Source organism: Salmo salar, chromosome 08, assembly GCF_965601325.2.
Source record: "Salmo salar chromosome 08, fSalSal1, whole genome shotgun sequence".
NCBI lineage: Eukaryota > Metazoa > Chordata > Actinopteri > Salmoniformes > Salmonidae > Salmo > Salmo salar.
Window position 1 is genome coordinate 16424203 of NC_138298.1, and position 23831 is coordinate 16448033.

General features: G+C 42.3%; 1 protein-coding gene across 2 annotated transcripts; it reads right to left on the minus strand.

Moving 5' to 3' along the window:
• Positions 1-727: 727 nt before the first annotated feature.
• Positions 728-18677, minus strand: LOC123723799 (uncharacterized). 2 transcript variants are annotated; one of them, XM_082978196.1, is made up of 6 exons: positions 18213-18674; positions 11563-11693; positions 11199-11363; positions 4610-4771; positions 2298-2409; positions 728-2149 (listed from the first exon to the last, which is right to left on the minus strand). In XM_082978196.1, exons 1-6 carry the CDS (start codon positions 18487-18489, stop codon positions 1110-1112), a joined length of 1887 nt encoding a protein of 628 aa, XP_082834322.1. In that variant the 5' UTR covers positions 18490-18674; the 3' UTR covers positions 728-1109. The 2 variants fall into 2 exon arrangements, 1 of the variants encoding a protein (XP_082834322.1); XR_014392996.1 differs by lacking the exons at positions 728-2149; positions 2298-2409; positions 4610-4771 and adding an exon at positions 5607-7908 and having other exon boundaries at positions 8464-11363; positions 18213-18677.
• Between the last annotated feature and the right edge of the window lie 5154 nt (positions 18678-23831).

Genomic DNA, 23831 nt, shown 5'->3' on the forward strand with positions numbered 1-23831 from the left:
CCGGAAGTGTTCCACAGGGATGCTGACCCATGTTGACTCCAATGCTTCCCACAGTTGTGTCAGGTTGGCTGGATGGCGCCTACTACTCGTGATGCTACGTTTGATACCAGAGCTCCGAGGCATTCGTCGAAATCGCTAAGCAGTTTACTTCGAAGCAGTGTGCCGTTGCTTGTATAATTTTATCAGAAACACGTGACCAATGACGTCCCGAAACGTTTCGTTTTGCCGATTAGCCACCTGATTGGTTTGGTATTGGCTTCTGTAGAAGACAAAAATGCTACCCTATGCCCTATGCGACGTCATCTATAATAATTTGGCTGTTCTAAATGCTTTTGATCAGCAGGTGCCACTAGTGTACACTGTGTTGATCAAAGCTTCGAGTAATGAACCTATTTTGGACACAATTGACTGGAAATGCTCAATGCTTCAGAAACCTTAATTTCTTCATCTACTGCCATACCCTGTACAAACACACTTAAATATTTTATCTTGCACATTCACCCTCTGAATGGCGCACATACACAATCCATGTCTCAATTGTTTCAAGGCTTAAAAATCTATCTTTACCCCATCTCCTCCCCTTGATCTATACTGATTGAAGTGGATTTAACAGGTGACATCAATAAGGGATCATAGCTTTCACCTGGTCAGTCTGTCATGAAAAGAGCAGATGTTCCTAATGTTTTGTACACTCAGTGTCTTCAGGGAGTCTCAATAAAAGTCAGACTGAAAAGTCACAGTGTTTATTAAACATAAACCAGTTTTAAATACACCATATGAAAACTACACATCTCAACTAAAACTCTGCATGAACTTGATAAACCGCATTCACTTTCTCATTAAAAGTGTATGGGGGGGTAGTTGAATGGAAGTAATGAAATAGGTATTTGTGAACATCATAGCCTACAAAATACAAACACAATATGTAGGCTTTTTAGGCTTATATATCACACAATGACTGGATGAAATATTCTCTCAAAGAATATTCAACACTGAAATCTGCATCTGTGGATCTTTTCTGCTGACAACAATGAAAATTCATCTTTGTCTTTATTGCAGGGTTTGATCTAAACGCCAGAAGCTATCCAGGGGAATGGTTACTTTCAATGTTATAGAGTGGAATGTTTTTTCTGCTGGTGTATCCTGAGGTAGCTCCTCTCTGAGAACCTCTTCCTGCAGTGCGTATTGGCAAACGGCCTTTCTCCCGTGTGGACCTTCAGGTGCATCTTCAGCTGGTTCTGACGGGTGAACCTCTTCTCACACTGAGGGCAGCTGAAGGGTTTCTCCCCTGTGTGGACCCTCTGGTGCCTCTTCAGGTCACCAGCCTGGGCGAAGCGCATGTTACACTGGGCACAGCTGAAGGGTTTCACCCCTGTGTGGACCATCTGGTGCCTTTTCAGGCTGGATGAGTGGGAGAAACTGGCCCGGCACAGATGGCAGCTGAATGGTTTCTCCCCCGTGTGCATCCTCTGGTGGATCTCCACCTGTTTTGGGAAACTGAAGGCTTTCCCACAGAATGAACACGGGAAGCGCTTCTCTTTGCCACTGGATCTGCTGATAGCGTCACTACTATTGTCATTTGTCAATGGACTTGTGTAGCCATTTAGTGTTGAGGCACTGGCATTGTCTGAGGTCTGGTTTAACATTAGGAGAGTGTGAGGAGGATGAAGGCCAGGGAGTGTCTGTGTTGTCACAGGGTCCATGTTCCAGTTGATAGATCCTATAGAAGGCAGGCTGAAGGCAGCACCTGTTAGGGGGTTAACCTGAGGCTCCATCAGTCTCTCTGAATCACAACTATAGGAGCAGGAGGGAGCATCGCTAGCCGAGTCTGTGTCTGTTCTCTCCAGCTGAATACAGACACCTCCCCATCCTCGCAGACCTAATCTACGCCTTGCCCTAGTCTCAGCCAGTCTGTTGTCATGGAGACTAAGTTCAGATGTTGTTTTGTGTTCCACTGTCTGTTTCTGGTTGTAGTTAACAGTGTTGTTCCCCAGCCCAGAGTTGAGGATGCGGTTCCATCTGTTGACCTCCACTATATTGCCTCTGGTCCTGGCCTGCTCAGTGATGTTGACCCCTGGGATCTTGGCTGCACCGGTCTTGGAATCCAAGATGGACGCCCAGACTCCTCTGTTAGCCTCTAGCCAAACACCTGCGGGAAGAGGTTACAAAATAGACTTTATAAACATGGCAGAGAACTCTACATATGGAGTTTTATGGAAAAAAATCATAGGCAGGTGCATCACTATTCCCATTGAAGATCTATTACTGTATGTAGGCTATATGTATTTCTCCCTTACCTTGCTCCCCCATCTTTAGTCCACTCAGCAGATCAATGCTCTCTGGTCCGTCTTCTACTGTCTCCTCTTTGACCAGCAGCAGATCAGGCTTCCCATCCTCCATGTCTACTGACTGTAAGAGATACAGAGTGAGATGATGTTGGATCAAGAAATCTGATATGAGCACCCTGCTATGGAGCATCTTCTGATTGGGCAATGAGGGATTGCTATGAGTCCTATGCAAATGTGTTAGTCGATTTGATTACTTGACACGCTTTAATGATTTGATAAGTCAAAGGAATGGTCCCACACTTAAAACAAAATTAATCAAGACCTGGGCCAGTATCCACAGTCTGAGAGTAAGAGTGCTGATCTAGGATCAGGTCCCTAGCTGCCTATATACAGGGATGCAAACTGGTGAGGGCCCAAAAGGCACTGAAACATGCAAAAAAAAATAAAAAATCCCTGCCAGGGGGAAATGCAGGTTTTAACTAATTAATTAAACAACAAAGAATATGGTCTACATGATCAGTCTCTGTGTGTAAAATAAAAAGTGGTTAATGTGAACCTAACTCACAGCTAAAAAATTTAAGGAAAGCAATCCAATGTTATTTGTTGCCTGGACTTTACGGCAAATGACACTCAAGTCTTGAGAAAAAAACAATACCATAATATTCCAGTTAGCCATGACAGCCTTTAAAATAAAACGCTTGTTACCATGACTGCCTTTAAAATAGAACGCTTGTTACCACGACAGCCTTTAAAATAGAACGCTTGTTACCATGACAGCCTTTAAAATAGAACGCTTGTTACCATTACAGCCTTTAAAATAGAACGCTTGTTACCATGACAGCCTTTAAAATAGAACGCTTGTTACCATTACAGCCTTTAAAATAGAACGCTTGTGACCACACACATCTAAATATTGCAATTGGGGGAAAAAAACATCTTAACGTAGAAATAGAATGAAACAAACAGGCATTCTATTTTTGCTCTATTATAGTGGCCACTATAGTAGACATCGATCAAGTGCACAAGGCTACATGTGTGCAAAAATAACGTTCACTGAGTAAAACATTTAATAATCCCCCCTCACTCACACAAAAGTGTTACGGTCAAGTTCAACACAACAAAAGCAATATCTGTGGACTACACTGAATGTTATTACATTGTACACTTTCTGCCTGTGGACATCTGTTCTGCAATGTGCCAGCAGAGCATGATACCCTTTGGTATAACTGATCTCTTTCAGGCAGAGTACACCTGGCCTACCCCTTTTTATCCACTGTATTGAAAGAGGGAACGTGTCTGGCGTTTCTTTCACCTCTATTGGCATCCAGCATAAGCCAGGCCCAGCTCTAGCTACACTTCATCCCTGAATCCACTTGTTTACCAAGCAACGCTTCATTTTCTCCTAATTCTCTCGTTCTGAAAATTAACCACATACTGTAGAAGGTAAACATTAGTTCACATATAGTAGTTAGTTCGATAACTAGTTAACATTTCACACAAATTGCCAGGGTCCAGTAAGCAACTAACGCGTTGTAACTTGAGGAACAGCAAGGAGTCGTATACCAGTTAATACTATAGCGAATTATTTAGGTTCCTAACGTTAGCTCATCTGATGTTGTAACGTTAGCTAGCTAGCTAGCTGTCTGACTTTATTAGCTAGCTAATTTTCATAGAATAAAGTAAATTATTTGATCATCAAAGTTGGCTAATGTTGCTCAACATTTCTCTGGCTAGCTAACGGAGAATTCGATCCAGCTAGCAATATACTATACAATATACTATGCCAATACTTGTTCCACCACACTTTCTCCCTCACCTCAAACTTTCCAAATACCAGTTGTTTTTCGGTTACAGCTCATGAAGTACACTTCATCACCTTCTCACCCCCGTCTCAGTGGTCAGGCTTCTCACCTACCTTTTCGTTATCGTTCACCGGACGCGCTGCTGTAAATTAACTTGCAAACTGCCTTCGCACCCTACTGCTGTCCTTCCAGAGCGCTGATGCTGTAACTAGTAACGTGGTTGTCTCTGCTCTCTTCAGTCGCGCGCTGAATTCTGTTGTTATGGCAACAATTGGCTGAGCCTTGGATTCCGCCAGTATTGTTCCAAAGACCCCCACCCCCAAAAAAACTTTTCTCAACGGATCTGCACGATTCAAAACGGCGAATTCCGACGAAAGGTGACGCGTTTGCATCCCTGCTATGTAGTCTTATTCATTATGATTTAAAAGGCAAAACTGAGCAGCACTCATACTCTGAGATACTTTTTGGATACGGGTTCTGACCTAATACCATACAGACAGTAGTTCACAGTGGGCTCACCTCAGTGAGACTGTGTGTGGTCCTGTGCTGCTCAGCTGGTTCCTCTGTGGGTTCAGGAGAAGGTGTAGTCTGGTTGTCCTCCATGACCATGGTCCCCTCAGGGTTCCCCAGACTCTCCTCACACCCCTCCTCCTTCACTAGCAGCACTTCTGGACGCTCCTCCTGGAAGAGACAGGTGATACAGATTACACAGACATACACACAGATAATAAACCCACGTTTGACATGGAGTCTTTACCCATCCCCACTACGTTTGAGTCCTATACTGTAGTTACAGAATGACTTCATTGTTGTTAAACCCATCATGGTGGACATAAATATGATGTGGGTAAAAATAAGTCAGCTATGATAAGTCAAAAGTCATCAGACAAACCTGACTAAACTATTTTGACGTGTACAGTAGGTGTTTGTTAGTGTGTGGGTGTGTAGGTATATTTAGTAAGTGTATATTAGTTATAAAGCGTGAGATCAGATGTGATGTATACTAAAGAGTCTCAATGAAAGTCTTAATGATAAGTCCAATTATGTTTATTAAACATAAACAAGTGTTAAATACAACATATGAAAATCACACATACATTTTATTATTATATTTTTTTTTTTTTACTTGATAAACTGCATTCATTTTCTCATTAGTTGCAAATGAGAACTTGTTCTCAACTAGCCTAACTGGTTAAATAAAGGTGAAATAAAAAAATAAAAAAATTAAATTAAAAGTGTTTTGGGAAAATAATTAAGTAGTTGAATGGAAATAATGAAGTAGGCATTTGTGAACATGATATGTGACTTGCTTTATCATGATCAGTCACATTGATCCCAAAACACAATCGGCGTGTTATACAGTGCTGGAAAAAGGAGAATGTTAGCTTTCTAATGAGACCATCATGAACAACATAATGACCAACACTACTCCTAATTACAAGAACGTTACGTGCCATTACTTGCAGAGTATCACCAAATCATGTTTTTGAGAAAAAAAGTCATTGCAAACTTTGACTGCGTTTAAGACATTTATTCAAATAATGAATAACAACCATTTACTTAATACAAAACAATACATGAAATCCATTGACGAGTGCCCATGTTCTTCTTTTTCACTTACGCTCGCACACACACACACACAAATTACATCTTGCTCCAACTATACAGATATAGTGTCTGTCTACATCGTCTTTGCGCACACACGTACATGTATATGGATACACGTGCACATGTGCACACAATTTTACACATAAACTATATATACAAAAGTATGTGGACACCCCTTCAAATGACTGAATTTGGCTATTTCAGCCACAGCCATTGCTGACAGGTGTATGAAATAAAGCACACTGACATGCAATCTCCATAGACAAACATTGGCAGTAGAATGGCCTTACTCAAGAGCTCAGTAACTTTCAATGTGGCACCGTCATAGGATGCCACATTTCCAACAAGTCAGTTCGTAAAATTTCTGCCCTGCTAGAGCTACCCCTGTCAACTGTAAGTGATGTTATTGTGAAGTGGAAACGTCTAGGAGCAACAGCGCTCAGCCACGAAGTGGTAGGCCACACAAGCTCAAAGAAAACGAGAAGCTCAAAGCATCTGTCCTCAGTTGCAGAACTCACTACCGAGTTCCAAACTGCCTCTGGAAGCAACGTCAGCACAATAACTGTTTGTTGGGAGCTTCATGAAATGGGTTTTCATGGCCGAGCAGCCGCACACAAGCCTAAGATCACCATGCGCAATGCTAAGCGTCGGCTGGAGTGGTGTAAAGCACGGCGTCATTGGACTCTAGAGCAGTGGAAACGCGTTCTCTGGAGTGATGAATCACACTTCACCATCTGGCAGTCCGACAGAAGAATCTGGGTTTGGCAAATGCCAGGAGAATGCTACCTGCCCCAATGCATAGTGCCAATTGTAAAGTTTGGTGGAAAAGGAATAATGGTCTGGGGCTGTGTTTCATGGTTCGGACTAGGCCCCTTAGTTCCAGTGAAGGGAAATCTTAACGCTACAGCATACAATTACATTCTAGACGATTTTGTGCTTCCAACTTTGTGGCAACAGTTGGGGAAGGCCCTTTCCTGTTTCAGCATGACAATGCCCCCATGCACAAACGAGGTCCATACAGAAATGGTTTGTCAAGATTGGTGTGGAAGAACTTGACTGGCTTGCACAGAGCCCTGACCTCAACCCCATCAAAACACCTTTGGGATGAATTACAACGCAGACTGTGAGCCAGGCCTAATCGTCTAACATCAGTGCCTGACCTCACTAATGCTCTTGTGGCTGAATCGAAGCAAGTCCCCACAGCAATGTTCCAACATCTAGTGGAAAGCCTTCCCAGAAGAGTGGAGGCTGTTATTGCAGCAAAAGGGGGAGACCAACTCCATATTAATGTCCATGGTTTTGGAATGACATGTTCGTCGAGCAGGTGTCCACATACTTTTGGTAATGTAGTGTACAAGCAACAGATTGAGCTAAAAATGGTCATAGTAAGTCCTGGTCTCTAAGCAACAACTAAAATGAGAAACGTTAAAGAAAATCTGACTACACATGCATGTCACCAGAGAGTAAGGCCTGGCAGTCTCTTTGGATCCGATTCGTGTGGGCTTTGGTTAGAGTCTTTGCCGCTGGCTTGAGCTGACGAACGTTTGGTACAAATATAAGTATCGAGATATAGGAAAACACTCACCATGATCACGCATTAACGTTTTTGTACTAGCACCACACACAGGACTTTGGTCTCAAATGTCAGTAGCACCAGGATGTCTGCCCTCTTAAATCCAGGGATCTGTCCTGGGAGCGGCACCGCGTGGACATCGGCGAAGTTGTTGACATAGTGGACGATTCGCTGAGTGTCCTCGTAGGACAGCACCTGTTTTCTGGCGGAGACGACCACCACACCTCTTTTTCCTTGGAGCCTCACCACGATCCTTAGAACTATAGAACTTTATCACTGCAGTCAGTTTTTTGTAGAAATTCAGACATTTTTAAACATGCCTTTTAAATGTGCTGAAAGGCAATGTATTCTCAGCTGTTTTATTTCTATTCATGATATAGCCTACTACTCATCTTTTCTTAAATACCTCATAAACTTGTTAATACTGGTGCAGCCCCAATAAGAACAGAGGACATCAAGTTGTATTACTCGAATGAAAACTTACGCGTGTCGGAACTTGAATGTTTCTCTGCAGATTTGCTCAAAGAAATATGTCCTCTGATGTTTCCTTTTTGTTAGTTCCGGTTCGAGATGACCGTTTCCTTGCAGAGGTTCATGGAACCAGAGATCTTGCCAATGAGCATTAGATGTTTTTCATCTGAAAAATAAGACAACTAACAATATATAATTTTTTAACATTCAGTCATTGTCGTCATCTATTCTAGCCAATACATTTTAAAGTGATATAAACACGTTCAATAAAACACAAACTACGCAACCTGTACAGATTGAAATGCATGTGTGAATCCCACACACACACATACACACACTTTTACTAGTAGTGAAAATGGGTCAGGTCCGATATAAAGAAATATCATAACTTTATAGATGGCCATTTCATGCATTTATGTAACCTGTCTTTAGGACAAATACCAGCACCCACAGGTCCCATAAGTTACTATCTACATAGCTAGGTTGCATGGGCTACACATCCCCCACTTCACTCTCTCCCCCCAAAGCCACACATTCACTCACTCTCACACACACACAGTTGGCTTTAAAACACTAACAGTTAGCTAGTCAGTCTACGTGTGCCTCATCAGACCCAAACACACTAACAGATAGACAGACAGACACAGACAACATGCACACATTACACACCCACAGCCATATAAACTTGACTACCGGTACTACTTGAATGGCAAGCACTTACCATTGGTGAGTTGGCGAATTCATCTGGTCACGTCTCTTGACCATCTCCTCGGGGGTAAAAACCAAATATCACGGCTTCCCTTTATTGGGCTTGCAAGTGCATCTGAACTCGCAAGCCTTTTCAATTTCTTGCCCAGCACCACTGACATATTTCCCCTCGACCGACTGAAGCACCGTAATTGATGGATCCACCATTAACGGGTGGTCTTCCTCGGTTGCCTCCTCAAGGTGCTCGGCCTCGACTTCAGTGAGGTTGTCTGAGTCGCTTATGGCATTGCTCTGTGGCGCAGGGTCAAAAAGTAGTCGGCAATAAGTTGATGCCACTGATCGTCTGAACCAGCTCCCAGCACAACGTTACTATTTAAAAATCTTGCGATTTCTCTCTCCCGGAAATCCATCAATGCAGTTGAAAGCAAAGTTAGCTAAGGTGTAGGCAGTAGTGACAGTGTAACTACGTATGATGGGTTTTGAAGAGCAAGAGTGTAGCCTTTTCCCGCGGATGATACACTACAGTAGCTTTGATTGGGAAAACAGGAAAATCATCCGATTGAATAGCCTATTGTAGCTTGATTCAAAATATATAGCGAGCAAGCTAGTTTGTAATTCATTCATGATTTCGGGAAAAGAGGAGGGTTTTGATAGTGCAGATACGCTAGTGCCTCGAAAGCCTGATGTGTTACAAGCTAGCATCCACCGAACGGATGGGAAAGTGCTCCGTTGCTACGTTTCATCCTACGTTTAAAAGATAAAAAACTATATTTATACTGAATTTGGCAATAACACATACAGATGATGAAAGCAAAGACATTGTATTGTTAAAACCAGATGAAACCCCCAAATAGCAAAAAATCTACATTTGGACAAAAACTAAATGTATATGCAAATTAGTAATTGCGACTTCCGACTGATTATGATAGAGCGCGTCACATATAGCCCACACCAGGGATGGGCAACTGGCAGCGACCCTTTTGTCTATGGATTAACCTCCCCCCAAGCTATCTAAACTTGTGGTAATCATGGCCGTCAGATATCATATTAAAAACTGCAAACATTTGTCTCCACCCTATGGCAAAATGCGTATTATTTCCAAACTTGTAGTAATCATGATTTAATTACTGACCTGGGGGCCCTCATTGATCATGGTAGAATTGCATAAAATTACATTAAAAAAATGGCAATCTTCTATCCACCTCATGGCAAAAATGTGTAGAATTGTAGAAAGCTTGCTTAAAAATTGCAACATTTTCTCTACGCCCCATGGCAAAATGTGTAGAATTGCAGGAAATTAACTCTAAAACAAAAAAAATGTTATCTTTGCTAAAAATGCTTTACTTGCAAAATATAGCTTAGGGCCCCCAAAAGGCTAGGGCTAGTTCCGATTTTTTTGTGGCCCCCACCCCCATCAAAGCTGCCCATCCCTGGCCTACACAGTACTAACACAATATGTAACAGACTTTTTAGGCACAAATATGCCTAAAATATATATCACATGTCTGGATGCAATATTCTACCCAGGAATATTCAACACTGAAATCTGCTACTCGCATTATTCCAAATGCATCAGTGGGTCTTTTCTGCTGACAACAATGAAAATGAATCTTTATATTTAATACATCTAAATGTCAGAAGCTATTGAGTGGAATGTTTTTTCTGCTGGTGTATCCTGAGGTAGCTCCTATCTGAGAATCTCTTCCCACAATGCGTACAGGCGAACGGCCTCTCTCCCGTGTGGACCTTCATGTGCATCTTCAGCTGGTGCTGGCGGGTAAATCTCTTCTCACACTGGGGGCAGCTGAATGGTTTCTCCCCTGTGTGGACCCTATGGTGCCTCTTCAGGTCACCAGCCTGGGCGAAGCGCATGTGACACTGGGTACAGCTGAAGGGTTTCACCCCTGTGTGGACCCTCTGGTGCCTCTTCAGGGTGCCAGCCTGGGCGAAGCGCATATGACACTGGGTACAGCTGAATGGTTTCACCCCTGTGTGGATCCTCTGGTGGACCTCCACCTTCTGGAGGCAGCTGAAGCCTTTGTTACAGAACATGCAGAGGAACCGTTTCTCTTTACTATTGCCTGATGTGGCTCCCCCTCCCTGAGTCTGGGCTTTAGCCCTGTCGTTTGAGTTCAATACCTGATCGAAAAGGACACGGCTGTGTAAATCAGAAGACCCCATCGACGTGGACACTTGGTCATGATCCCTGAACGTGTGTAAAGGGGAGTGGGTCGTGACATTTGGATTTGTCTCTAAGCTTCCCCTGTAATTTAAGACATCTCTGCCCTCTGAGTGTCCGTCTCCTAGGTGACTATCTGCATTCCACGTGGGAGGAACGTCGCCCTCCACTTTCATGGTCACTTCATCTACGACCAGACCCTCCCCTTTCTTATTTAGGCACCCTTCAGAGTATACACTACTACTGTACTGGTTCCAGTCCCCTCTAGACAGATCAGTTTGTGTCTCTAAACCCAAGGATATGTTGCCAGGGTCCATCTCTGTAGCATAAGAACAAGATGGATCATCACCACTAGTGTCTAACGAGTTACCATAACCATCTCCACGGGAATTAACCGTTCTCTGGCTCTGTTGAAATACTGGTAAGTACTCTGAGCCGGGAGCAGGAGGACAACCCAGTCTCTTTGGGTCTGATCTGTGGTCACATCCTGTGTGTAAGAGACTGTGTGTTACAGTTAAAGTCTTGGTGTCTGTCTCTGACTTGAGGACGGCGTTCGACATTCCACTGACCTCCATGATGCTGCGTCGGGTCCTTGGCTGTGCTGGGGCAGTGGGGTCTTCTCTGGCTACACGAGGCGCTTCAGCCGTTCCAGTTTGGATGTCTCTGCTGTGCTGTGGGTCCTCCTCTCCTTCAGACCTCTCTAGCTTGACACCAGGATCTTCAGCCTCTGCAGACTGACAAGAAGAGAGGAGGTTATTACCGTTACATTAGTTGAAATGGATAATAATGTGAAGTCTCACAAAGCTCACCTATGGTAGATAAATGAGGATATACATGTAAGTAAGTGAATCGCTGAGGGGAGCATTCTGAAATAAACGGGCCACATTTGATTTTCAAAGTAACACCTTTTTTATGTAATACTATTACACTAACCTCTATCATGATAATGTGCTGGGTTGAGGTTCCACTCCCCTCATCAACAGTGATTGGTTGGTCATCTCTCCATGTATTGTGTCCTGCTGGCTTCACAGAGATCCTGTGGCCTCCAGTGAGATGTCCTTCACCTGAGAGAGTGATTGGGGTAAAAGCAGCGGTTAGGTTAGCTACTGTCAATATTCAACGTCAGTGCTTGACTTGTGCAGGAGCTCACCGGAGCCGAGTACCAGCACATCAAATTTCTACTGCTTCAACTCCTGTTCCTCTTATAGAATATTAGTTCAAAAGTATTGTGGAGATCCTGCACCTATAAATAAGCAGTACCTGCACCCCAAATGAGTACTGGTACCTATTTAAGTCAAGCACTGTCAACGGTATATTGTCCACTATTGACACCGTCTACAATAGGCAAGGATGTAAGGTAACACTTGTCCTAACTTCTTGATATACTATTTACTGATTGATGTATTATGTTCCATGCATCATATTGTTTTCATTTAGTAAATAATGCAGTAAATAATGCAGTAAATCAAGAATCTGGTTAGAAAATGATATTGTTTCTTTGTGCAAGAGAGCTAGTCTGCGTACCAGACGTTTTACCTAACATTACACTCCTTGTCACATCTTTGGAGTACAATGAGTGGAATTAAGTATCTGAACAGAGACAGCAACCAGACTACAAGATAGCTAGCTAACTAAGTAAGTAATCTAATCACGGAAGTTACTGCATACACATACCTCTCTGTCTATGAGGTATACCCAGGGTGGATATTATACGTAATAAGGAATTCCCCTTGACCACGCCCACAAATGTGGGAAAACAAACATTCTTTCCCGTTCACCTTTATTGTAAAAGAGACAACATCGTAGTCTATTTTTTTGTTACACAGAAATAACAAAACATGCCGAAAAGCTTCTGTGTTGTTCAATGCACATGTAACTAGGTCAAAAACCCTGACCTACGGATCGCAATGCTGCCACGTAGAGAAATGCGAGAACAGCCCTTTGGCTTTAGGCAACTCGGCGTGGGAAATGTGGGGACCAGGAGCTCAAGTAGGTTACACGAAGCTTAGTGTGTGGAAAACATGTAATGTTTACGTGCTGCTGAGCGGTTTGTTGCAAACTTTACGTTTTTTCTTTCTACATTTTTAATAACTGTTTTATATTTGTATTTTTCCCCTCGCACGCTTTATCTGGACATGGTTCTACAGGACCTCCACCAGCCGAAGCAAAGTAGCAACATTAACATTATGCCATCTAATTGCAGTAGCTGTATTCATAATATACAGGAGAACTATCGCCTAACATGCTGACCAGGCCGGACATGTCCCGTGTGCGAGCGTTGCAAAATAAATGTAGAAATCCATTTAATTCAATTATTGCACCCACACTGCTAGTGCGTGCCAACGAGCGTCTGCGTTGTCACGGGCTAAAATAGAAGTCATTCCTATTTCTGTCGCAGATCGCGATGCAAGTCCTGCCTCTCCCATCTCCTCATTGGTTATACCCAGGTGGGTGATTGAAAGAAGAACTGTTTTGCCGGTCGTCGTGGTAATAGTATGAAAGTTTAGTTGCCAATCACCATATAAGTTCAAAGATGAAAAAGCATGGAAGGAGGAGAGATGACTATAAACGATTCGGTTGACCGTTTTATATGTGGATTAATTGTCGGAGTAGAGGACCTTGTGCATTTCAGGTAAAATAACAACTCAATGTTTATATCCCAGGACAAATTAGCTAGCATGTGCAAGCTAGCTAGCTAAATTGCCATACATGTTTAATGCTTTTCGACCTGTCCCCAAATTAATGTAATTGGTTCAGAGTTTGTTTTGATATTTTAACCTGCATGTCGTGATCGCGTTTGGTGTGGGGATACAAAATACATTTATGCACGATGGCGCACGCGCGCAGCCGGTTTGGGTTCCGTGTTATGGTGAGTCCAGCTTCAGACGCAATCGTTACACGGAACCCAAACCGGCTGCGCGCGTGCGTCATCGTGCAGTTGCAAGTGCGGTTCGTTGCTCCAGTTGCTCCATTCACCTTCACACCCCTGGGCCAGACTACACTCAATGATAGGACCTACTGAAGAGATGAGTCTTCAATAAAGACTTAAAGGTCGAGACCGAGTCTGCGTCTCTCACATGGATAAGCAGACCATTCCATAAAAATGGAGTTCTATAGGAGAAAGCCCTGCCTCCAGCTGTTTGCTTAGAGATTCTAGGGACAATAAGGAGGTCTGTATCTTGTGACCATAGCGAACGTAGGTATGTATGGCAGGACCAAATCGTAAAGAAAGATAGGAGCAAGCCCATGTAATGCTTTGTAGGTTGACAGTAAAACCTTGAAATCAGCCCTAGCCTTAACAGGAAGTCAATGTAGAGAGGCTAGCACTGGAGTAATATGATCAAATTTGTTTAGCACTAACTTAAGTTTATTTAGTGCTTTATCCGGGTAGCCAGAAAGTAGAGCATTGCAGTAGTCTAATCTAGAAGTGACAGAAGCATGGATTAACCTTACTGCATCATTTTTGGACTGAAAGTTTCTTATTTTTGTAATGTTACGTAGATGGAAAAGGTTTTCCTTGAAATAGTCTTTGCTGCCATCCCCTTCCTTATGTCTGAAACACAGGCTTCCAGGGAGGGCAATTTTGGGGCTTCACCATGTTTCATCAAAATGTACAGCTGTGTATCGTCCGCATAGCAGTGAAAGTTAACATCATGTTTCCGAATGACATCACCAAGAGGTAAAATATATAGTGAAAACAATAGTGGTCCTAAAACGGAACCTTGAGGAACACCGAAACGTACAGTTGATTTGTCAGAGGACACACCATCCACAGAGACAAACTGATATCTTTCCGACAGATAAGATCTAAACCAGGCCAGAACTTGTCCATGTAGACCAATTTGGGTATCCAATCTTTCCAAAAGAATGTCATGATCGATGGTGTCAAAAGCAACACAAAGGTCTAGGAGCACGAGGACAGATGCAGAGCCTTGGTCTGAGGCCATTAAAAGGTAATTTACCACCTTCACAAATGCAGTCTCAGTGCAATAATGGGGTCTGAAACCAGACTGAAGTGTTTCGTATACATTGTTTGTCTTCAGGAAGGCAGTGAGTTGCTGCGCAACAGCTTTTTCTAGCATTTCTGAGAGGAATGGGAAATTCGATCTAGGCCAATTCGTTTTTTTATATTTTCTTGGTCAAGGTTTGTCTTTTTAAAGAGAGGCTTTATTACTGCCACTTTTAGTGAGTTTGGTACACATCTGGTTGATAGGAAGCCCTTTATTATGTTCAACATAGGAGGGCCAAGCACAGGAAGCAGCTCTTTCAGTAGTTTAGTTGGAATAGGCTCCAGTATGCAGCTTTGAAGTTTTAGAGGCCATTACTATTTTCATGAATGTGCCAAGATATATAGAATTAAAGAACTTGAGTGTGCTGACCTGTTGCACCCTCTACAACCACTGATTATTATTATTGACCCTGCTGGTCATCTATGAACGTTTGAACATCTTGGCCATGTACTGTTATAATCTCAACCCAGCACAGGCAGAAGAGGACTGGCCACCCCTCAGAGCCTGGTTCCTCTAGGTTTCTTCCTAAGTTCCTGCCTTTCTAGGGAGTTTTTCCTAGCCACCATGCTTCTACATCTGCATTGCTTGCTTGCTGTTTGGGGTTTTAGGGTGGGTTTCTGTATTGCACTTTGTGACATTGGCTCATGTAAAAAGAGCTTTACAAATACATTTGATTGATTAATCACATGTAAGACATCTAACTTGTTTAGTATAGTCCATTTGTAACTCCACTCACTACTTGTAGGTGTATAGTCTATTTGTTTGTGTTGTTGCTCTTGGCTAGCTTAATGTTCTGGTCGATAGCAAGCTAGCACTCACTCCACTAAATGGCTGCTAGCACATCATGAAAAAGGACATGAGGGAAGCCCTAAAACATTACATAGTGAGAACAGTCTGAAGCAGGCAATGTTAAAAATACATTTTTTAAATGCACTTTTCTTAAATGTAGATTTGTAATTTAAACACCCAGCCACTTTAAAGATACAGGTGTCCTTCCTAAGTCAGTTGCCGGAGGAAAAAAAACGCTCAGGGATTTCACCATGAGGCCAATTGTGACTTTAAAACAGTTACAGCGTTTAATGGTTGTGATGGGAGAAAACTGAGGATGGATGAAAAACATTGTAGTTAGTCCACAATACTAACCTAACTGACAGAGTGAAAAGAAGGAAGCCTGTACAGAATAAAAATATTCAAAAACATGCATCCTGTTTGCAACAAGGCACTGAAGTAATAGTGCAAAATAAATGGCAAAGCTATTAACTTTTTGTCCTCAATACAAAGTGTTATGTTTGGGACAAATCCAACAACACATTACTGAGTACCACTCTCCATATTTTCAAACATAGTGGTGGCTGCATCATGTTATGGGTATGCTTGTAATCATTAAGGGCTGGGGAGTTTTTCAGGATAAAAAAGAAACATAATGGAGCTAAGCACAGGCAAAATCCTAGAGGAGAACCTCGTTCAGCCTGCTTTCCACCAGACACTGGGAGACTAATTCACCATTCAGCTGGACAATAACCTAAAACACAAGGCCAAATCTAGACTGGAGTTGCTTACCAAGAAGACAGTGAATGTTCCTGAGTGGCCGAGTTACAGTTTTGATTTCAATCTACTAGAAAATCTATGGCAAGACCTTAAAAGGGTTGTCTAGCAATGATCAACTACCAATTTGACAGAGCTTGAAGAATTTTGAAAAGAATAATGGGCAAATGTTGCACAATACAGGTGTGGAAAGCTCTTAGAGACTTACTCAAAGATTCACAGTTCTAATTGCTGCCAAAGGAGACTCAGAGGTGTGAATACTTATGTAACTTAGACATTTCTGTATTTCATTATCAAAAAATGTGCAACAAATTGGAAATAACATGTTACAACTTTATCATTACGGGGTATTATGTGTAGATGGTTGAGAAAAAAAATATTTTTAATCCATTTTGAATTCAGCCTGTAACACAACAAAATGTGGAATAAGTCAAGGGGTATGAATACTTTCTGAAGGCAATGTAGGTAACCATAGGTTGTTTTCCCCACAGGCAGGTGTTCTATCTAAAACCGACTTGGACCATCCTATGCAGAGATCTTAGTAAATATTGTATTGTCTCTACCACGCTGCCCAGCCTGGCTGTACTACCTACAGTGAATTCAGAAAGTATTCAGACCCCTTGACTTTTTCCACATTTTGTTATGTTACAGCCTTATTCTAAAATGGATTAATTTGTTTTTTCCCGTCATCAATCTACCCCATAATGACAAAGACAAAACAGGTTTTTAGAAATGCTGGCAAATGTTTTAAAAATAACTGCTGTCACATTAACATACATATTCAGGCCCTTTACTCAGTACTTTGTTGGAACACCTTTGGCAGCAATTACAGCTTCAAGTCTTCTTGGATATGACGCTACAAGCTTGGCACACCTGTATTCGGGGAGTTTCTCCCATTCTTCTCTGCAGATCCTCTCAAGATCTGTCAGGTTGGATGGGGAGTGTCGCTGCCCAGCTATTTTCAGGTCTCTCCAGAGATGTTCGAGTGGGTTTAAGTCCGGGCTCTGGCTGGGCCACTCAAGGACATTGTCCCGAAGCAACTCCTGCCTTGTCTTGGCTGTGTGCTAGGGTCGTTGTCCTGTTGGAAGGTGAACCTTCGCCGCAGTCTGAGGTCCTGAACACTTTGGAGCAGGTTTTCTTCAAGGATCTCTTTACTTTGCTCTGTTCATCTTTCCCTCAATCCTGACTAGTCTCCAAGTCCCTGCCACTGAAAAACATCCCCACAGCATGATGCTGCCACCACCATGCATCACCGTAGGGAGGGTGTCATGTTTCCTCCAGATGCAACACTTGGCATTCAGGACAAAGAGTTCAATCTTGGTTTCATCAGACCAGAGAATCTTGTTTCTCATGGTCTGAGAGACTTTAGGTGTCTTTTGGAAAACTCCAAGTGGGCTGTCATGTGCCTTTCACTGACAAGTGTGTGCCTTTCCAAATCATGTCCAATCAATTGAATTTACCACAGATAGACTCCAATCATATTGAAACATCTCAAGCATGATCACTAGAAACAGGAAGCACCTGAGCTTAATTTCAAGTCTCATAGCAAAGGGTCTGAATACTTAAGTAAATAAGGTATTTCTGTTATATTTTTTATACATTTGCAAAAAATATTAAAAACCTGTTTTCGCTAGTCATTATGGGGTATTGTGTGTAGATTGATGAGGAAAAAAGTTAATTAAATACATTTTAAAATAAGGCTGTAATGTAACAAAATGTGGAAAAAGTCAAGGGGTCTGAATACTTTCCGAATGCACTGTATGCTCCCTCTCAAGATAATACCTTTCTAAACTGCCTATCAAAGCTGTGGAAGACCATCGCCCAAGAACTGCCAGATCCCTACATTTGTTTTTGTTAAATTGTTTTTTGTTTTTAAAGCGACTGTCCGATTCTACTTGTTCTATATACAATATACTGACATAATTCTGGGTAACACATCTGAACATATCTGCATTGGTGAACGAGGTGACAGGCACTACGCTATGAACAGCGACAGGCCATGCATCCTCGTCCTTCGACTAAATGTACCTCTTGCCATTCCTCTGTATCGTTCGACAATCTTGACACTACTGGGACGACTGGCGAGGACGCGCTCTCGCGTTGTCCTTTCTGCGCGCTCCCGTGCCACTTTCGATTCCAGTAGTTTTCTCCGCAATGTCCTGTTTTCTTTCTGGCTTTGCATTATTTCCAAACGAAACACTGTATAGTCGTCGTCTACGAGTTTACAGATCTCTGCCACGGCTGCATTCGCTAGAACCTCCAAGATGGAGGCTATTTGAGTGTGAAAAATCATACAGTTAGCCATTGTTAGCTAGCAAACAAATCCTGCCTCCAACTCGAACTAAACACTACATGGGGTGATAATGTGCAGTTAAATTAATCTGATTTTGAGTTCCAGGATGTTAAAACGTCTAAATAAAACCGCTAACGTGGAAGTTGTTCTAAGTCTTGTTCACTTCCGTTTACTTGTCTGTTTCCGGTGTTGTGCCTAAAAGCTCACCCCTGACAGTCGCATTTCTACAACTGAAGCAACACCTTATGATTGTTAACTCTGAAAGATAGGAATAACAGTAAAGTAACAAGTTATAAAAATGTAATTAAATACACTGATGTAACTGAAAAAATAAGGCAAAAAAAACGTGAATGTCAAATATATTCAATAAACAAAGAAATAAATTGTACCTCAATGCCTCACTGAAGCATGACCTTTGATGTGGTTGTTGGCCATATATTGTTCAGCCTTATATGTGCAGAAGGGGCAGTGATGAAGTCGACTGCTGCTGCATTTTTTAATTTTGGGACTCTCGCCCTCCAATAACACACTAATGTGTCTCTATACATCAAAGAAAATACGCATAGACATAAAAGGCACGATAATTAGAAAGGCATGAAATAAGCAATAGGCATTTCATTTCATTATTGTATATACTATGTGTAGGCTGTGTAGACTCGCTATGTGTAACTTAGGGAATGGCCATCGGCATCAACGATACACATTTAGAGCCAGCCAAACACAACAAGGCATACATTGAAGAAACACAGAACATCAACGATCAAATTGATTACATAACTGTACATATAAACCTAGGCTTACTGCTCAAGTAGGCAAATTTGTCCAAATAAGATTCCCTCATTGTAAGCAATTAGCTAGCTCACATGCAAAAGGGTGCTATTGCTAATTAGCTAGCCTGATTGGGATAGGGGGCAGTATTTTCACGTCCGGATGAAAAGCGTGCCCAAAGTAAACTGCCTGCTACTCAGGCCCAGAAGCTAGGATATGCATATAATTTAGATTTGGATTTGGATAGAAAACACTCTAACGTTTCTAAAACTGTTAAAATAATGTCTGTGAGTATAACAGAACTTATTTGGCAGGCAAAACCCCGAGGACAAACCATCCAGGATTTTTGTTGTTGTTGTTGAGTTCACTGTGTTTTCAATTGGTTTTCTATGGGAACCAAGATTTCTGTGGCACTTGGTTGCAGTTCCTATTGCTTCCACTAGATGTCAACAGTCTTTAGAAATTGGTTGATGTTTTTCTTTAGAGAAATGAAGAAGTACGGCTATTCAGAACGAGGGTGCAGCCTAGTGCACTCTAATGTTTTGGTGCGCACGACCTTTGAACTCGCTTCACTGTGTTTTCGAAGAGTCGATTGTCCGTATTTGAAAAGACAAAGATGTTAACATCATGAGACTCTGTGCTTCCAACTTTGTGGCAACAGTTTGGGGAAGGCCCTTTCCTGTTTCAGCATGACAATGCCCCCATGCACACAGCGAGGTCCATACAGAAATTATTTGTTGAGATCGGTGTGGAAGAACTTGACTGGCCAGCACAGAGCCCTGACCTCAACCCCATATTAAAACCTTTGTGAGGAATTGGAAAACTGACTGCGAGCCAGGCCTAATCGCCCAACATCAGTGCCCGACCTCACTAATGCTCTTGTGGCTGAATGGAAGCAAGTCCCCACAGCAATGTTACAACATCTAGTGGATAGCCTTCCAAGAAGAGAGGAGGCTGTTATAGCAGCAAAGGGAAGGGCCAAAACCAAATGAATGCTGATGATTTTGGAATGAGATGTTCGACGAGCAGGCGTCCACATACTTTTGGTCATGTAGTGTAGTTACAAGCGAAAATGTGGTTACACCCAACTCAGCCAGCTAACAGAAAAATATCCTGCTTTCCTCAGCATACCGCTTGCAATATAACAGGACATGCTCCACAGTCTCTACCTCCCAGTGGTGGAAAAAGTCCCAAATTGTCAAGGCTGTGGGTAACTGGTGAAAGGAGTAAAGTGCAGGAGAGCTGAGATGCGTGGACAAGGTATTTAATACAAGATAACACCAGTATAAGCACAGTACTGCGGTGCGAGAAAAATACCGGTACCACAAAATGAATGGGCGTAATAACAAAACCCGGCAACAAAATACCAGCGGTCAGTAACAGCCTGAACAATAGAACAAACACGCACACAAACATGGGAGAAACCAGAGGGTAAAATAATGAACATGTAATGGGGGAACTGAAACCAGGTGTGTAGAAGACAAAACAAATGGAAAATGAAAAGTGGATTGGCGATGGCTAGAAGGCCGGTGACGTCGACCGCCGAGCACCGCTCGAACAAGGAGGTTTATATAAACCTTAGCCAAATGCATTTAAACTCAGTTTTTCACAATTCCTGACATTTAATCCTAGTAAAAATTCAATTTTTAGGATCACCACTTTATTTTCAGAATATGAAATGTCAGAATAATAGTAGAGAGAATGATTTATTTCAGCTTCTATTTCTTTCATCACATTCCCAGTGGGTCAGAAGTTTACATACACTCAAATAGTATTTGGTAGCATTGCCTTTAAATTGTTTTACTTCGGTCAAACGTTTCGGGCAGCCTTCCACAAGCTTCCCACAATACGTTTTGGCCCATTCCTCCTGACAGAGCTGGTGTAACTGAGTCAGGTTTGTAGGCCTCCTTGCTCTTACATGCTTTTTCAGTTCTGCCCACACATTTTCTATAGGATGAGGTCAGGGCTTTGTGATGGCCACTGCAATACCTTGACTTTCTTGTCCTTAAGCCATTTTTCCACAACTTTGAAAGTATGCTTGGGGTCATTGTCCATTTAGAAGACCCATTTGCGACCAAGCTTTAACTTCCTGACTGATGTCTTGAGATGTTGCTTCAATATATTCACATAATTTTCCTTTCTCATGATGCGATCTATTTTGTGAAGTGCACCAGACCCTCCTGCAGCAAAGCACCCCCACAACATGATGCTGCCACCCCCGAGCTTCACGGTTGGTATGGTGTTCTTTGGCTCGCAAGCCTCCCCCTTTTGCCTCCAAACATAACAATGGTCATTATGGCCAAACTGTTCTATTTTTGTTTCATCAGACCAGAGGACATTTCCCCAAAAAGTACGATTTTTGTCCCCATGTGCAGTTGTTAACCGTAGTCTGGCTTTTATATGGTGGTATGGAGCAGTGGCTTCTTCCTTGCTGAGCGGCTTTTCAGGTTACTGTGGATATAGATACTTTTGTACCTGTTTCCTCCAGCATCTGCACAATGTCCTTTGCTGTTGTTCTAGGATTGATTTGCACTTTTCGCACCAAAGTACGTTCATTTCTAGGAGACAGAACGTCTCCTTCCTGAGCGGTATGACAGCTGCGTGGTCCCATGGTGTTTATACTTGCGTACTATTGTTTGTACAGATGAACGTGGTACCTTCAGGCGTTTGGAAATTGCTCCCAAGGATGAACCAGACTTGTGGAGGTCTACAAATTTTTTTCTGAGGTCTTGGCTGATTTCTTTTGATTTTCCCATGATGTCAAGCAAAAGGCACTGAGTTTGAAGGTAGGCCTTGAAATACATCCACAGGTACACCTCCAATTGACTCAAATGATGTCAATTAGCCTATCAGAAGCTTCTAAAGCCATGACATAATTTTCTGGAATTTCCCAAGCTGTTTAAAGGCACAGTCAACTTAGTGTATGTAAACTTCTGACCCACTGGAATTGTGATACAGTGAATTATAAGTGAAATAATCTGTCTGTAAACAATTGTTGGAAAAATTACTTGTGTCATGCACAAAGTAGATGTCCTAACCGACTTGCCAAAACTATAGTTTGTTAACAAGAAATTTGTGGAATGGTTGAAAAATGAGTTTTAATGACTCCAACCTAAGTGTATGTAAACTTCCGACTTCAACTGTACGCGCAATGCTGTCGATAGGTCCGCCAAATAAAAATGTGATTCACACTTTTTTTTTTATAAAATCATTTTCTAACAGTTGATTTTTCAACGGGGCTATACATTTGGGTGAGGTTTTTTATCGCCTGAGTAGCCTCATTTCACTGCCAAAAAATTAAATGAAACCATCTAGTGTTCAGCGAAATAACACAATGTCAAATACAGGTAGCCTAGTCAAATGATTAACATCCAATCACATTAACCGTACTCTCTCGCGGGAATTCCACTAACGGTCCGTATGTAGCCAAACGTAGCTGCTGCTTATTCCCTTTGCTCAAAAATTTATTAATGGTTAAAAAAAGTAAGGCCCGCGTCCATAGAGACACATACCAGCTCTACTAGTAGTACTGCTACGACCTGTACCTGTCGACAACACAAGTTGTTTTGCTTCCACGAGCACATCCAATGCTAGCATCAGTAATTCTACATTTGTTGTTAGCTCAGCTAGCATGGACACTGACAGTTGTGAATCTGATGCAGCTGAACAACAGACAGGGACGTTGGACCATTGAAGAGGCGCAAATAAGATAAGAACTACATTTATTTGGGGTTCCCTTATATTGGGAGTAGTGCCTTTCCTCAGCCACAGTGTGTTATATGTACAAAAGTACTATCTCACAACTCGATTACACCACCCTGCGCAGACATTTTGAAACAAAACATGCCAATTTGAAAAATAAGCCACAGGAGTTTTTGGAGCAAGAATTAAGACGACTTTCGATTAGTAAGACGTATAAAAGCAACAGATACCATTAATAAGAAGGGGCTAGAAGCGTCTTATATGTTGAGCTACCGAGTGGCTAGGACAGGCAAGACCCATACTATTGTGGAGGACTTAATTCTTCCTGTTGCCGTGGATATGGCTGGGACAATGCTGGGGGAAAAGGCCCAAAAAACTATACAGACAATGCCTCGATCAAACAACACTGTTTCACAACGCATCAGTGACATGGCAGGAGATGTTTTGAAACAATTACTGCTTCGCATACAAGCCAGTGAATTATATGCGTTACAGCTGGATGAGTCAACAGACATGGCGGGCCTGGCACAGCTCCTGGTATATGTCCGTTACGTTTATGGGGAGTCAGTTAACGAAGACATCCTCTTCTGCAAACTACTGGAAACTAAGACAACAGGAGAGGATATTTTTAAAGTACTGGACAGCTTTGTGACATCAAATGGACTTTGGTGGTCAAGATGTGTTGGCATCTGTACTGATGGCGCAAAAGCCATGACAGGGAGACATAGTGGAGTGGTAACACACGTGCAAGCAGTTGCTCCCAACGCCACTTGGGTACACTGCAGCATCAACCAAGAGGCTCTTGCTGCCAAGGGAATGCCTGACAGCTTGAAAGACGTTTTGGACACTACAATGAAAATGGTTAACTTTGTTAAAGCAAAGCC

Coding starts and splice junctions, on each gene's coding strand:
- LOC123723799 (XM_082978196.1), bottom strand. CDS start 18,489: ATGGCTAACTGTATGATTTTTCACACTCAAATAGCCTCCATCTTGGAG. Junction 11,364..11,562: donor AGCACATTATCATGATAGAG/GTTAGTGTAATA, acceptor TCTTCTTGTCAG/TCTGCAGAGGCTGAAGATCC. Junction 4,772..11,198: donor CCCGACGCAGCATCATGGAG/GTCAGTGGAATG, acceptor TGTCTCTTCCAG/GAGGAGCGTCCAGAAGTGCT.